Source organism: Vipera ursinii (genome assembly GCF_947247035.1).
Source record: "Vipera ursinii genome assembly, chromosome: 1".
NCBI classification, from domain to species: Eukaryota; Metazoa; Chordata; class Lepidosauria; order Squamata; family Viperidae; genus Vipera; species Vipera ursinii.
The window spans coordinates 250989984-251004368 of record NC_139512.1 but is presented as its reverse complement, the minus strand read 5'-3'; the positions used below and the strand labels follow the sequence as shown (position 1 = coordinate 251004368).

Below are 14385 nucleotides of genomic sequence, written 5' to 3'. Positions count from 1 at the left end.
ATTTTTACAATACATTATTTATTTATTTATTTATTTATTTATTTATTTATTTATTTATTTATTTATTTATTTATTTGGTTTATATACCGCCCTATTCCCAAAGGACTCAGGGCGGTTTACAAGGCAAAATTTAAAAACAATCCAATATAAAATTAAAATAAAATAAATTAAATTAAGTCTAGCCACAAAAATTAAATCACAATTTAAAAACATTAAACCCCTCAGTCCAGACCAGATAGCTCAAAGAGCCAGGTTTTTAGGTCCCGGCGAAATGAACGAAGGTCGGGGGCAGTCCGGAGTTCCGTTGGCAGTTGATTCCATAGGGCAGGCGCGCCCACAGAGAACGCCCTTATGAAATCTTTCAAGAAAATTTGGTTAAACTATTAGGCAATGAATGAGAGTCAGGAACACTATAGAGCAGACATGTCAAACACAAGGCCTACAGGCCAATTCCGGCCCTCAATGGGTTCACATTTGGCAAATGGGGTTGCCCCGGAGACAGTAAGGGACCAGCCCCTGATGCCCCACCCCTGGCCCCCTATTGTGCACATAGGTAGTGAGCATGTGAGGTCCAATGGTGTCCAGCAGCAGCTGCAGCCTGCCGGTCCCTTGGCTGGGGGCTCTGCAGCCAGCTGTGATCACCGGGCCAACTCTTCAAGCAGTAGGCATGTTGGTGGCACCAGCAGCAGGTGGAAGCAGAAGTGCGGGGGGGAAAACACATGTGATCTGGCCCGCCAGAGACACCTGCTCCACCCCACCTTCTGTCTTTGCAGCTGCCACAGCTGAGATGGGGCACGCAGCCACGTGGCCATCTGGTGGGCCAGATTTTATGCCTCTCCCCGCTTGTGCCTCTGCCTTCACCTGCTGCTGGTGCCGCCGCCGCGCCTGCTGCTTGGAGGGCTGGAGGCAAAGGAGCAGGGGGGAGGTACGCGATACGGTTTGCCAGATGTGCCTGCTCTGTCCTACCTTCTGTCTTTGTGCAGCCATCCTCACGGCCATCAGAGTAGGCTTCTCTGGTGGATCAGGCCCCAGCTCTCACTCTAGTCCCAACCCTTGGATTCCTTTCAGCCCCCACCTCCCCAGGCACCCCCAAGATGAGTGATGTCGAGCTCTTCATGCCCAACTCGGCCATGCATACCCAGTCAGTCAGCCGCGATCACAGCCACGCCCTCCTGGACCCTTTGAGGGCAACCACAATGCTTACGTGGCCCTCAATGGAACTGAGTTTGACACCCCTGCTATAGAGAGAACTTTTCATGTTTTTCATACACAGAATGAAATTATTTGACCCATCCAGAGTCATATGTCATTTCTTTATTGAATGTAGATTACAGGCTTTTTATGGCAATGCTTACAAAGAGCATAAATGTTTTTTAAAGTAAAGTGATATACTCTGATCAGGCTGAATTTGTTCCAAAGAAATACATAAGAAAATCAGACATATCTGATGTTACCAATAACATGAATTTTCAAATCAGAAAGTAACTATATTTTTTCTTGATTCAGAGAATGATTCTGATGACTTGGAATGGTCTTTCATGCTTTCAGTTTTTAAAAAGATGAATTATGGCTCTATTTCTTTACACATATACACAGCATGTAAAAGAATAAGAAGCCTGATAACAGTAAATAGTTTTTTTAAATGAAAGAATACAGTATATTGAGGACAAAGTTGTCCTCTATATCCTTCCTTGTCTCCTCTATTGGTATTAGAGTCATTGGCAGTGAAAATAAGACAAGAAAGCAAAATTTTAGGAATTAAATTAGTAGCATAAGAAATACTTTGCAATTATATGGTTATAATATTGTATTCCCATACTCAAAATATTTTTTAGTATTAGTGGTAAACCATATATATATATATAGATGTATATCAGGTTTTCAGATCAACAACAGTAAAACTCAAATGCTGACTTAAAAACAGAAGGAAAAAGACAACATTTATACCTAAAAACATCACTGCAAAAAAGGTGAAATATTTACTAATTTATTTGATAAAACTGTTATAAAATTAATTATTTACAGATTTAGAAGAATAATGTAGGAGACAAACTGACTGAGCTGGGGAGGAGTCAAATGGGAACTTAGTCTAGAATCCCTATGTGGGCATAAGAGGGCAAAGTCTGGTCCCCCCCTTGACTGAACCTTATTTGGTTTTACCCAAGTGCAAACTATCAGTCTGAGAAGATTCCTGTGTATAGCTCGAGTAATAAAATAGCTAACTGAATTCTTTAAGCGTGGGTCTGGTTGTTTACACCCGACAGATATAATGCTAGACTTTTAAGAGTGGAGGCAATTGAAGTTGTTTTGGTTAGGAAGAATTGATAGCAGCAGTTAAAATTATATTAAGACTTAACTTTCTTTTCTGAACAATTCTAATAAATATTCAGAACAAATGATTAAATGATTGACATAAACAAGTAACAAATCACATATGGTGTAAAATCAAGGATTAATTTTGATATTCTTCAGTGTTCAAAAACAGGTAGGTGGATTGGCAGCTACAATTCTCCAAACTGTGAATTGTATTACCAAGCTTGGTACTTGATTTTGGTCACGATGATCTTATTGCCTTATGGCTCAGACACCTTTATGGAGAAAGTAAGGAAGATCCAGATGGTCTAGATAAATATAACTTATAAACAGTTTATAAGAAGTGCATGCAATAAGAAGAGCATATTGAAAGTAGGAATAAATACAGAAAAAGCAGATTTATTCCCTCTTGCTTTTAATATATTTAACATTTATTAAATTGTTTATTTTCACGTTGAGAACAGCATAAATAACTTTGTTCAGTGGAGAAATGATCCATATAGATTGCAAGATTTGATTATTAATAAGTTAAAAAAATATTTTTTAGACTCCTGCAATGACCTAGTCTACCTAATTTCAATATCTTTAAATATTGAATCTATATCTATGTCTTTGTTTCAGCAATGCATTTGAAAAAAATACTCCATGATATTCTGATTTTACAGGCTAGTGAAGTGTGGACTGGATGGCATGAACATTAAGCTTGACAATGTATTATAAATGCTTTATTGTTGTGAAGAATTAAGTGGAGTGTCTCAGTTTCCATTCTGGACCCTGTACTAACCAAGATTCAATTATTTTAATGAGGAAGTGGAGGGAATATTCAGCACACTTACTAATAGCACAAAATTGTGTAGAATGACAAGTATTCTAGAAGGCAGAAATAAAAAGCAGAATGTTCTTGATAGATTAGAGAAATGGGTTGAAAAACAGTTCAGAAATACGAGAGTACAACATCAAGGAGCAGAAACCATGTTTATTGCTAAGATTGTTGAGTGCCTGCTCTGCAAGAAAAAGGGACCAAAAGAATGCGAAAGCAAAGAGTTTTATAGAAATTGGGGACTACAAGATGGGGAATCCTAGCAATCTGATTTGCTGGTCAGTTTGGGGGAGCTGGGAAGATCCTTGTCCATGTAACGGGTTATTTCTATTCTTAGGCAAAGTAGCTTTTAAGGAGTGCAGAAGAGATGAGCAAGTCCATTATTAAAGTGATGGAGTCTTGAGGTCATCAGCTGATGGAGGATGGATAGTTGTAGGTTTCCTCTTAGGGCTGCCCTTGCAATGTACTGAAAGTTGGTGAGGGGGCTTCTCGTTTTTGATCTAGTTGTGATTACAGGAGGTTTTATCTGAGGGCAAGGAAGGTCAGTTTGAGTCCCGTGGGATTAGGCAGATAAAGAAACGGGGTTTGACCCCGACCATGTCTAAAGGACAAGGAAGGGTGCAGCCTCCATTTTATTTGCTACATTTATTTTCTCCACCTCAGTGAATGAAATTTAAAAGAGACTTACAGAAAAAATGTGATGGGACATCAAAGAGACCCTGGGAAAGTAGAGGAGAAAAGAGGATCATTGTATCAGTTCCTCAGCTTGACAGAAAGCAAAATCAATTAGCAGTTAATGTGTTTCACTTGGCTTGGTAATGGTGTTTGTGGAAGAGATTTTGGAATAGCATTTGATTACAAACTGAATATGATTCCACAATATGATGTGGCTGCAAAAAAAGGCCAAATGTTATTTTGGCTTTATTTTATTGCCAGACAGCCATCTGTCTGAGGTACTTTAATTTATATTCCTGCACTGAGCAGGAGGTTAGCCTCCAGGGCTTTAAAGGCCTTGGCTAGCTCTGTGGTTTAAGATATTACTATAATTAATACCAGAATAGACAGTTTAGACCACTCACAGGTGCTGAATTACAGTTCTTACAATCTCTTGTCCCCAAAAGATCACTTGAGATGTCATCACCTGAAACTAAATATATCTGGAAGGCATTTAAATGCCTCTCTTGATCCAGAGTATAGATTTTACAAAAAAAGTTTGACACGAAAATAAACATGATTCACAGGAGAATTTAGTTTATTTTCTTTTTAATCATCATCAACTCTATTATACTTGTAAGTTAATATAAACTTATCTGAGAATTTCTTTTCCATAGTAGTTCGAATTGCAGAAAGTGTCTACTGCTACAATTTTCAATCTAGACATTGCTTAAATTATTGAGGCAGTATAGTTCAGCCTGGCTGAATTGCCTCCCTTTCTGCTCGAATTACCGTGCAACTTTTTTTTTGGGTGGGGAAGGGCACTTCCCTCTTCCTTTTTTTTTTAAAAAAAACTATTTTTTTGCCTCTAAGCCAGGGCTTTTCAACCTTTTCACCCACTGTACCACTTTTAGAATATGGCAACATCCGAGTACCACCGGATGCCTAGCAAGGTTTCAAAAACTTGATGACCAAAAAAAAAAAAAAGGAAAAAAGTGATGAAGTACAGGTAGTCCTCAACTTACAACAGTTCACCTGGTGACTGTTTGAAGTTACAATGGCACTGAAAAAAGTGCCCCCCAAGCCACAGCTGAGAAAGACACCTGCCTGCTATGGAGGAAGAGTGGTGCTCTTCCTGTCCGAGGTTTTCATTGTTGTGAGCATTTCTGTTGAGGATTGACAGCAGGGGGTGGGGGGTGGGTGGGGGGAGTTTGGTTTTTATTCCCCCCCATCTGTTGGGTGGTTCCAGCTGGTTTTGATCACTTCACATGACCCTGGGACACTGTGACCATCAAAAATGTGAATCGGTTGCCAAGCATCTGAATGTAAATCACAAGACCCTGGAGATGCTGCAACATTCCAGCTGATCGGCGCTTCTTCTGGGCTCAGCAAAAGCGCCAGGATCAGCGCCAAGCTCCAGCTGGAGCCTGGTGCTGATCCTGGTGCTTCTATTGAGCCCTGACAGCCCCAAAGAAGCGCTGATCCTGGCACTTCCGCTGAGCCCTGACAGTCCTGCAGATCCAGCCATCTCTCGCTCAGGCTTATGCAGTGTTGCCACTGGTTCAGCTCATTCCCATCCCCCACTACCAGTTTTCTAGGATGGTCACGTACCACCTGCCAGGTGCCAATGTACCACAGGTGGTACCCATACCACTGGTTGAAAAGCCCTGCTCTAAGCAGTGCAGGCAGTGGTGATGCAGCATTTAAATGTGATGTTGTTTTCCTTGTTTTTGGAGGGTTTTTTTTCTTTTTACCTGAATGTGTGTTAAGGTAGGTTTAACTCACCTATTTGAAATCTTACAAAATTATTTTCAGAAAGACGAAGAAATTGTACAGCGTAAAATCATTTTGCCACATTTCAGGAAATGAGATCCTTGCAAACTTTTGGGTACTTAGCGCAATTTTGGGGAGCTTTGATTTCCATATCTTACTCTGTAAATCAAACAAATCATATAGTGTTACAATTCTGATTATAGAAACGTGTAATTGTGTAATTGAAACATAAGTTTCTTTTCTACAAGAAGCCACACTGGAGAGAATTGTCGCTTTAACCTCATTTTATATAAATATTTTGTATGTATTAAAGAAATAGATGTGGTTGAACATTAAAAGTGTTACAGGTATATACTGCAAAAAATAAACAAGAATGTGACATTTTCTTTTCTTTTGAGAAGTGAAATTGGTGTGTGAACAAAGTATGCCCAAGGAAAATCTCTCCTTATAAGTTTTATATTTTAAAGACTTAGAACACATTAGAAAATAGTTTTCTGTGTATATTCAGTTTCATTTCCATTAAAAAAAATGAATGAAATGTTTCTTCCAGTCAAGGAATTGTATCTGCAATAGAACTATGGGACTGCAAATAGCTCTGCATTGTTCAGGGCCGTTAGAAATCCTTACACAATGGCTTTTAAAAGTCAAAATAATATTCTGTAATATTTTTTCTTAGACACTGAACCTTTACCAGAATTGTCTAATATAAGGGTAGGAGTGGGGTGGGGGAAGTTCCAGAAGGGGGAAAACCAACAAGGAGGTAAATGGAACCATGACAAAAATAAAATTTGATTTAATTAGATTAAATATAGTAATTTAAAAAAATATTTTCACAATTTTCAGGCTGAATATGTCCAACTTGTTACTGAGCTTCGAATGACGAGAGCCATTCAGCCTCAGATAAATGCTTTTCTTCAAGGTTTTCATATGTTCATTCCTCCTTCTTTGGTACAACTCTTTGATGAATATGAATTGGTGAGTAAAATTATATTGTGTGGTTGAGCACCTTATGATTTCTATAGTTAGTTGTGCAGAATGTAGCAACTTTGGAACACTGAACTTATTAATTTGGACAACAGTTTCACTTTATTTTGTTGAAAGTGAGTAGAATATTTTATATGCCTTTTTTGTAATCTAAATGTAATCTAAAGAACCAGGCACATGCTGGTACTGTAGTTTTTGGTTTTCTTTCTTTTTTTATTGAAAAGTTTTACAATACATTTTTTAAATAAAACAAAACCCCTCCCAACCCCCTCCCCTCTCCCCAGCCCTCCCCAACACCTCCCTCCCTTCCCCCTCCCCCCTCCCCGACTTCCCAGAGCTCAATACAGGGTATTAAAAATACAAACAATCATAGTCTACCTTATGCAAACAACAATAAAATATTAAATCTATCACACTTTAACTCTTATAAAATAACTACAAGCAATATAAATATCACATTCGGTTTTCTGTGTTCAACAGTTGATCCTATATTGATTTATAAATCCTATCATTCTATGTCATAACAGAATAATGTTTTCAAAGATGAATAGTCTTCAGAAAAATAAACCATCTAAAAAGGTGACCAGTTTAACTTGTCATATTCATAACAAAATTTGGTTTCTCCTTTTTTTTAAAAGGAATTGTTGCTTTCAGGCATGCCAGAAATTGATGTAAATGACTGGATTAAAAATACAGAATATACAAGTGGCTATGAAAGAGATGACCCAGTTATTCAGGTAGAGTATGGGATGGTATACATTTCAGCCAGTTGCTTCCCCCCACCTGTTTTTAACATATTACCTGTCTTTCCAGGCTGTTCACGTTTTGTGGAAATGAGGCACAGCGGGACTGGTTTGAATTGACCAAAATACAATTTTCATAATGTAGTCATATTTGTATCTGCTTATTAATAAGAATTTGTAGGACAGATTTCAAAACCATTTTAAAGAAGTAAAACATGGAAAGAAATCCCTATTAGCACAATGGAAAAATTAAAAACGAAATAAAAAAATAAAATGTATGGGTACATAAATCTACATAGCATTATAGCAGAGGCCCTTTCATCTGCCTGCATACTTTCATTTTGCAAATAGTTCAGAATTTGAAAAGTCATTGCAATGAATCTGGCCTGAAATGCATTCAAAAACTGTGCTGCTTCAGAGTATTACATATTTGTGTTGGCAACCAAAATGAGTACCTTAGAAGCTACATATGGTTACATGATATTTTCAAACTATATTCAAAACTAACATGCCTTTTAGTAAGAAATTGCCAGTTTCCGCTTGCCCAGAAAGAATTGCAATTGATAAAAACTTCCTAATAATTGATAATAAATAAATGATAATGGAATAAATAAATGATAATGGAAGATGTCTAGGAACATCCCAAACTGCATTCATGCCCCTGAAGAATATTGTCTTAATTTTTTTAAAGATCATTTCGTCGCGATCTTAAGACATTTCTGTTTGTACAAGCCGGCCTAGCCTGAGGGGGAGTGTTGGGGTTGTTTTATCTCTCGCTTTTTAATTTTTCTGAGGGTTTTTAGCGTTGTATTTATATTGTTCTTAACTAGGGCTATTGTTTAATCCTGTTTTAATGTTTGTATTCGCTATTTTATTCTGCCCTGTGAACCGCCCTGAGTCCTCAGGGAGAAGGGCGGTATATAAGTGTTATTAAATTAAATTAAAATTAAATAATATATAAAGGTTATATAGTATAATTACATAGCATATTATATACAGTTGTATTGTAATTGTAACTGTACTAATTATGTCATGTAAGAACGTAATATAATTATAATCGTATAATTGAGTTAGGTTGATAAATTAGCTGTTAACTTCTGTTTTGAAGATTTAATGTTTATAATTTGAAACTCATTAAACTTTTGGCTTGCATCTAGCAGCTAGGTTTTAACTGAAGAAACCTGAACAAAAACAAATTTATTTATTTTTCTTTCTAGTGGTTTTGGGAAGTTGTAGAAGAACTGACTCAAGAAGAACGGGTGCTGCTATTGCAGTTTGTCACTGGCAGGTGAATGCATTTTGTTTTTACTTGTTTGTAGAAAAGTATTCATAACATTTTCTGTTCCAGATAAGAGCATGACATTTTCAGCAAATATTGCTACAACTACCTATGGATTTTCGATCATATAGCAGCTTGCGATTTTGGATATCTAACAAATAGTTTTTGTTTTGTTTTTTTTAAAAAAATCAGATTATAGATCTAATACTGTAACAAATAAATACTTTTTCATTTGGACTAGTTTCGTTGTTTTACAATGAAATAGTAACTTGGCACCAAAGCTCAAAATTATTCTACGGTCAAAGCATCTTGCAGAGGTCCATCTTTAGCCCTGAAGATCCAGTAGTAGAGCTATAACTACTGTAAGAATGCCAAGACCCTGCTGTCAAAGAGTTCGCCTAATAACTTTTTAATTGTGTGGATTTTTTTAAAAAAATTGATCGCTGTATTCCATAGACAAATTAAAGTGAATATGTATCCCCAGTTATAAAGTTAAAAACCAAGAAAATTAAACCTCCCTATCATAAGGGACGTGGTGGCTCAGTGGGTTAGGACGCTGAGCTTGTCGATCAGAAAGTTGGCAGTTTGGCGGGTTGAATCCCAAGTGCCGCATAACAGAGTGAGCGCCTGTTACTCATCCCAGCTTCTGCCAACCTAGCAGTTTGAAAGCTTGTAAAAATGCAAGTAGAAAAATAGGGACCACTACGGTGGGAAGGTAACAGAGTTCCGTGCACCTTTGGCGTCTAGTCATGCCGGCCACATGACCACGGAGATGTCCTCGGACAAGCACTGGCTCTTCGGCTTTGAAACGGAGATGAGCACTGGCCCCTAGAATTGGAAACGACTAGCATGCATGTGCAGGGGAACCTTTACCTTTACCTTTACAGTTCTTGGGGAAAGTGACTGATGCTTGAAATATCCTCAGTTGCGGGCATGATTACATAATTATAGAATCATTACATAGTTCAATAATTTAGGGTCCCCCCCAACTATTGTACAGACCACTAGATCCCACCAGAAACACAAAAACATGAAAACAAGGCAGTTGGTAGAGGCTTGCTGACTGAATCTTCTTCCATAGTGCTGTTTTTTTTACATGATAACAAGGGCTCAAGAAAATAATAATAGGCTTTCCAAGTCTTTAAGAGTATCTCCCAGCAGAAAATAAATTTCCTTTGTGGAATTTTTGCCAAACAGACAGCAGCTAAAAGCAGCGCTCAGTAAACGTTTTAGAAGAGCATCTGAATTTCTGCTTCTGATGGAGCTTGGTTGGTATCTGAGATCTGGGCCAGTCTGGAAGCCAATCCCAAACCAAGTAGCACTGTGTGGGGCTTTGACAAATGACAGACAGGCAAAATTCTTTCTTCTTTCAAGGGAAAATGGATGCCAGTGCTAGCCCAGATTTAATGCAGTATGGATTAATCCAATGCAGTTTGCTCTTCTTCAGATTAAGGCTTTAACAAGTTGCCTTGTACCCCACTGATAGAGTGGGGAGTTTTTTTGTCCCACTATTCTTTACAAAGTAGTGTATATTTGAACTACAATTATAATGAAGCCTTTGCTTTCTTCTGACAAAACTGAAAAGTTAAAGCAGAATGTATGACATAAGAAAAGCTTTTGGAAAATCAATAAGATTGTTAATTATATGCCTTTTTATTCTGTAATTCTTGTGATGTGAAATGAAAAAGTGATTACCTGACTTTTGGCAAAGTAGTGTAGACATGTTGACTTGTTTCTAACAATGGCTATACAAGATGGGAAATCCAATTGTTATGGTTCTTTTCTCTCATTCTTCATGCTTCACTAAAAATTGTTTCTGAGATCTAGGAATGCGTCCTGTGAAGAAGGCTGGACTTTTGCAAAAATCTAGTTTCGCTCACAGTCTCCTTTGTGAAATAAAAACTCAATATATCTGAGTTCTTAAGAAATATAAACATGAAATGGTTGCTTTTAAGCCTTTTTAATATAAGTTTGTATAATACTTAATGAAGGATTTTTCTTCACTGTGTATTTCTGGCCCAATTAAGAGAAAACATTTCCAAATGCTGCATTAGGAAAACCAGTAACTAATATTGTTATTTAGAGTGTTATGTATTGAAATACAGCTCTGCGAAGGACACTATTTCACAAAACAATATTAAAAGGAAGGCAACTTCATTTTTACCCTAAAGCCATTACTTTTGTTCTGTAAGTACTTAAAAGAAGTTGGAACCTTTACAGTTGCTCTTTATATTAGAACTGTAGCAGCCTTAACAATTTATTTCTGTCACTCACAAACTTGTATATTATATGGATTTTTAGTTACTATTTCATCCCGCAGCATACTAATGCATTTTCAGTGTCTGTTTGCAGTGGTTAGCGGTGTGTTTCACATACTTCAATAGCTTCATTGCCCAAATGAAAATGTTAGTTGCATAAAAATGTAGATGTATTGCTTAGATGTTTTAGAACCGAAAATGTGATTGCTGTATTGGAAAAATATGTATTTGACCTACATGTAATAAAGAGCACAGGGATACTAATAGAAGTAATAATCTTGCATATTTTTCCCTTCTCCCCTCTGAAAAGCTGATAAAAGTATGTATCACCTCTATTCTGTGGATCTTCCAGTGAAAGCTTTGAGGGGAAACTGGCACAGTGTTGTATTTTTTAATTTCAGTTCAGCTTGTTATCTGTTCTTCTCTAAAAAGTCATTGCAGGGTTCATGTACTAAGGATGCGTGCGGTTTCTCTTAAACTTCTTATCATCAATGTTTTTCAGTTCTAGAGTGCCCCATGGTGGCTTTGCCCATATAATGGGTGGTAGTGGATTGCAAAATTTCACGATTGCTGCTGTGCCATATACGCCAAATCTGCTACCCACATCAAGTACATGGTAGGTTATTGAAATACATTAAGGACAGAATGTTTTCCTTAAATTCTTTTTCTTTGGGGTCCCAGACAAGTACTTGGCTAGGTACCCTCTTGCATAACTTAATAAAACACTCGCTTCTGATAATTTTGATGTAGAATTGACTCTACCTAATTTACATTATGTCTTCCATTTCGTTGGGAAAAAATGTAGCTCTTGCAGTAGAGTATTAATGGGCAGTAGTACAAAATCACTAGAAGGATCCTTAATTTAAAATTGCTCTATTGCTTTTTCATTTTGTAAAGGATTTTTTTGTTTTCTTTTGGCTAGATAACATTGGAATACTAAAGGGGACTGCAGTGCAGTGCATTTGTTCTTTTATACTTTACTTCAGACGAGTAGGAATTTGAATGCTGATTTGAAAGTGTGGTGCATTTGTTCTTTTATACTTTACTTCAGACGAGTAGGAATTTGAATGCTGATTTGAAAGCGTGGTGTCACATTAATTACCTCATGCAAAACAAATTTCTACTTTCAAATGCCACGTTTTAATGGGGAATTCTTTTTTTTTTCTATTTCAGTATCAATATGCTGAAGTTGCCTGAATATCCTAAGAAAGAAATCCTTAAGGACAGACTTCTTGTGGCATTACATTGTGGAACCTATGGATATACAATGGCATAATGAAACGGGGCAACATTTCTGATTGCTGATGTGCAATTCCTCGTGGCAAAAATAATTTAGCAATCTGTCAACAGGAAGGAGACGGTGATAGTTAGGAAGAAGTCTTGGTTTTCAGTTGATAGGTAGCATCGATTTTTTACAAGTTGCAAAAGGTACAGGGCCTCTCCTTCCTCTATGCCGTTAAGCATTTTTACGGATAATTCTGAAATTCAGTTTTTAAATGCTATTTCTCCATTAAACATAGCATATATCCCAGTCCATCTCTCTAATCTCTCTTTTTTATTGGAACACTCTGAAACTGTTCTAGTTGTAACAGATGTGAAATGTGTTTGCCTTTCCACCCTAACTTTGCCATTAGTAGGGGTTGCGGTCAAGTATTATAATACTAGCTGACTGTGTTATATAGCCAGAGAGATGCTATTCTCCTCCATGATTAGTGTGAGATCTGAAAATCACTGTCTTTAACTTCCAAGGGCTTGTTCATTCCTGTAAGATGACATAAATACTAAACATGTTAGAAATATTGTATACTTTTTGCCCATGTATTTTTCTGCATGCAAAAGAGTGACATATATTTATTTATTTTTTCTTCAGGGGACATTGAACAAAATTAGAGAACAAAATAGCAAATGTGATTTATTTTTTTCTGCTACGTTTAAATACTTGTTTATTTTTATAGTTATTTAATATCTAAACATTTAAAAGGTTTATTGGCAAAAAAATTAAATTTCTGGAAATAAAAAAAAATCTGTATTGTACATTTCTAATGCACAACATAGTCACAACTGAACTATTAGCAATTTCATGACCTTTGAAAACATGTATATTTATTTTAAAGGAATATTTCCCTTTATTGGGTAAGGAGTCATTTCTTGGTGCCTGAACTTTGAAAAAAAATAGTCATTAAAATGAAATATTTTATTTGTAAAATACCATTGGTCAGTTGTGTTTATCAATATTAATGTGTATCCGTGTTTTTTATGCTTGTTCTAATAGTAGACTACAAACATTTGCTTCATTTACTAAGATTGATATGAATGGGTTATAAGGTAGAACAGGTTTGATACATTTTCCCTGTTTTATTTATCTATTCATTCAATTTTACAGTATTTGTAGCTCATCATAAATGAAAAATGGGTGGGTACAACTGTCCACAAAGAAATGCACTAAAACTTATATGCATAATAAAAATCAATAATATAAACAAATACATGAAAGCCCCTGTTCAGTTAATATAATGGCCAGTGCCCATTGGAACATGATTACTTTGAGGTGTTTTGGAATTCTTGTAGGTTAGAAACCTCAGGAGGAGAGCATTTCATAAAATTGGGGCCACAACTGAAAATACCTTCTTATAGGAATAGCAGGAATAGCCAACACTCCAGAAGACAGTCTTAAGATACAGGAGGATCCGGACAGACTTGAACACTGGGCGCTATCTAACAAAATGAAATTCAATGGTGAAAAAAGTAAGGTTCTACATTTAGGCAAGAAAAACGAAGTGTACAGGTATAGTATAGGTGGTACCTTGCTCAATAGTAGTAACTATGAGAGGGATCTTGGAGTCCTAGTAGACAATCACTTAAATACAAGCCAGCAGTGTGCTGCAGCTGCAAAAAAGCCAACACAGTGCTAGGCTGCATTAACAGGGATAGAATCAAGATCACGTGAAGTATTAATACCACTTTACAATGCCTTGGTAAGGCCACACTTAGAATACTACATCCAGTTTTGGTTACCACAACATAAAAAAGATGTTGAGATTCTAGAAAGAGTACAGAGAAGAGCAACAAAGATGATTAGGGGACTGAGGGCTAAAACATATAAGGAACGGTTGCTGGAATTGGGTATGTCTAGTTTAATAAAGAGAAGGATGTGGGGTGACATGATAGCAGTGTTCCAATATCTCAGAGGCCACCACAAAGAAGAGGGAGTCAAGCTATTCTCCAAAGCATCTGAAGGCAGGACAAGAAGCAATGGATGGAAAATAATCAAGGAGAGAAGCAACCTAGAACTAAGGAGAAACTTCTTGACAGTTAGAACAATTAACCAGTGGAACAACTTGCCTCTAGAAGCAGTGAATGCTCCAACACTGGAAGTTTTTAAGAAGAGACTGGCCAGCCATTTGTCTGAAATGGTATAGGTTTTCCTGCCTGAGTAGGGGGTTGGACTAGATGACCTCCAAGGTCCCTTCCAACTTTTTTGTTATTGATCATCGAACAGTCAGCCAGATGTTCAGACTGGATTTGGCATTTTTGTCTACCTATCGAGTCCTTACCAAGGAC

General features: G+C 37.0%; 1 protein-coding gene across 2 annotated transcripts in view; it reads left to right on the top strand.

Moving 5' to 3' along the window:
* HACE1 (HECT domain and ankyrin repeat containing E3 ubiquitin protein ligase 1) overlaps nt 1-13161 on the top strand; it is a 45319-nt gene extending 32158 nt beyond the window's left edge. For both annotated transcript variants that reach the window (XM_083368678.1, XM_083368677.1), the window contains exons 20-24: nt 6404-6535; nt 7183-7281; nt 8505-8575; nt 11327-11440; nt 11998-13161. In XM_083368678.1, the coding sequence (XP_083224804.1) occupies nt 6404-6535; nt 7183-7281; nt 8505-8575; nt 11327-11440; nt 11998-12100 (519 nt within the window). In that variant the 3' untranslated portion in view covers nt 12101-13161. The remainder of the gene's footprint in view (nt 1-6403; nt 6536-7182; nt 7282-8504; nt 8576-11326; nt 11441-11997) is intronic.
* The last annotated feature ends 1224 nt before the right edge of the window (nt 13162-14385 follow it).